Source organism: Lathyrus oleraceus, chromosome 7 (assembly GCF_024323335.1).
Source record: "Lathyrus oleraceus cultivar Zhongwan6 chromosome 7, CAAS_Psat_ZW6_1.0, whole genome shotgun sequence".
Taxonomy (NCBI): domain Eukaryota; kingdom Viridiplantae; phylum Streptophyta; class Magnoliopsida; order Fabales; family Fabaceae; genus Lathyrus; species Lathyrus oleraceus.
Window position 1 is genome coordinate 461554795 of NC_066585.1, and position 1356 is coordinate 461556150.

Below are 1356 nucleotides of genomic sequence, written 5' to 3' on the forward strand. Positions count from 1 at the left end.
ATTTCCACCAAACCCAACACCTGCTATTCCATTTGGCTATCATAAAGGAGCCGCTGTTGCTCCACAAGCACCTAAAAAGTCAAATTTGGAGATCATGATGGAAAACTTTATAAATTCCCAAGCTCAATAAAATAACGAGTTTGCAAATTAAAATGCTCACACGAGTAAACTGATAAAACAATTGTCAAATAAGTTTGATGCTATGGCTATCCATAACAAAATGTTAGAAACCCAGATCTCCCAAGTTTCCCCAAAACAAGCCGCAATAGCAGCCCTAGCTGGAGCATTTCCTGGTCAACCACAACCAAACCCAAAAGGCCACACTAACGCTATCACCCTTCGAAGTGGAATAGAACTAGATGAACCAACTAATCCCAGAATCCAAAATCCGGCCATGTATCAAAATTTTGGTAAAGGAACTGAAAAGGTAAACAAACCAACCAATGATGGAAAGAAAGATGAAAGTAGAGAGGCAAAAGATAAAGAACCCATTTATGTGCCATCACCACCATACAAACCACCTGTACCTTATCCCCAAAGACTTGTTAAATCCAAAAATGAAGGACAATTTAAGAAATTCGTAGAACTTCTGAAGAAACTTAACATAACCATACCATTCATAGAAGCCATTACGCAAATGCCTTCATATGCTAAATTCCTTAAAGAGATTCTATCCAACAGGAAAAAGCTTGAGGATGACAAAACCGTTATGCTTACCGTAGAATGCAGCGCTGTCATTCAAAACTACATGCCTCATAAACTGAAAGACCCTGGTAGCTTTTCCATACCATGTGTAATCGGAAAGTTTATCATAGACAAAACTCTATACGATTTAGGAGCCAGTGTTAGTCTAATGCCCTTATCCACATGCGAAAAACTTAATCTAGGAGAATTATGACCAACAAAGATGTCTCTACAACTAGTTGACTGTTCCGTTAAGTTTCCCATATGTATGTTAGAGAACGTTCCTGTTTGTATATGACAATTATATATTCCTACCGACTTTGTTATAATGGATATAAAAGAAGATTCCAACATCCCTATTATCTTAGAAAGACCCTTTTTAGCCACAGCCGGAGCCATCATAGATGTGAAGAAAGGAAGGCTGGCATTCAAAGTCGGAGAAGAAAAAGTTGAATTTCTCTTAGCTAAATTCCTACAAGCATCGTCTATAGACGAATCATGTTGTTTCTTAGACGTCATAGATGAATGTGTGAAATAAATGGAGAAGGAACCATTTAAGTATACTGAAGTACTGAAGATTCCAACACCTCATATATTCGAAGATGATAATTGGCGTGTGCCATACGTAGATGACAGTCTGAGAGAATGTCTAGCACTAACACCAAATCCAAT

General features: G+C 37.8%; 1 protein-coding gene across 1 annotated transcript; it reads left to right on the forward strand.

The window, feature by feature from the left end:
* The first annotated feature begins 220 nt into the window (after positions 1–220).
* On the forward strand, positions 221–898 carry LOC127104366 (uncharacterized). The gene has a single exon (XM_051041547.1). The coding sequence runs from the start codon at positions 221–223 to the stop codon at positions 896–898; it is 678 nt and encodes a 225-aa protein (XP_050897504.1).
* The last annotated feature ends 458 nt before the right edge of the window (positions 899–1356 follow it).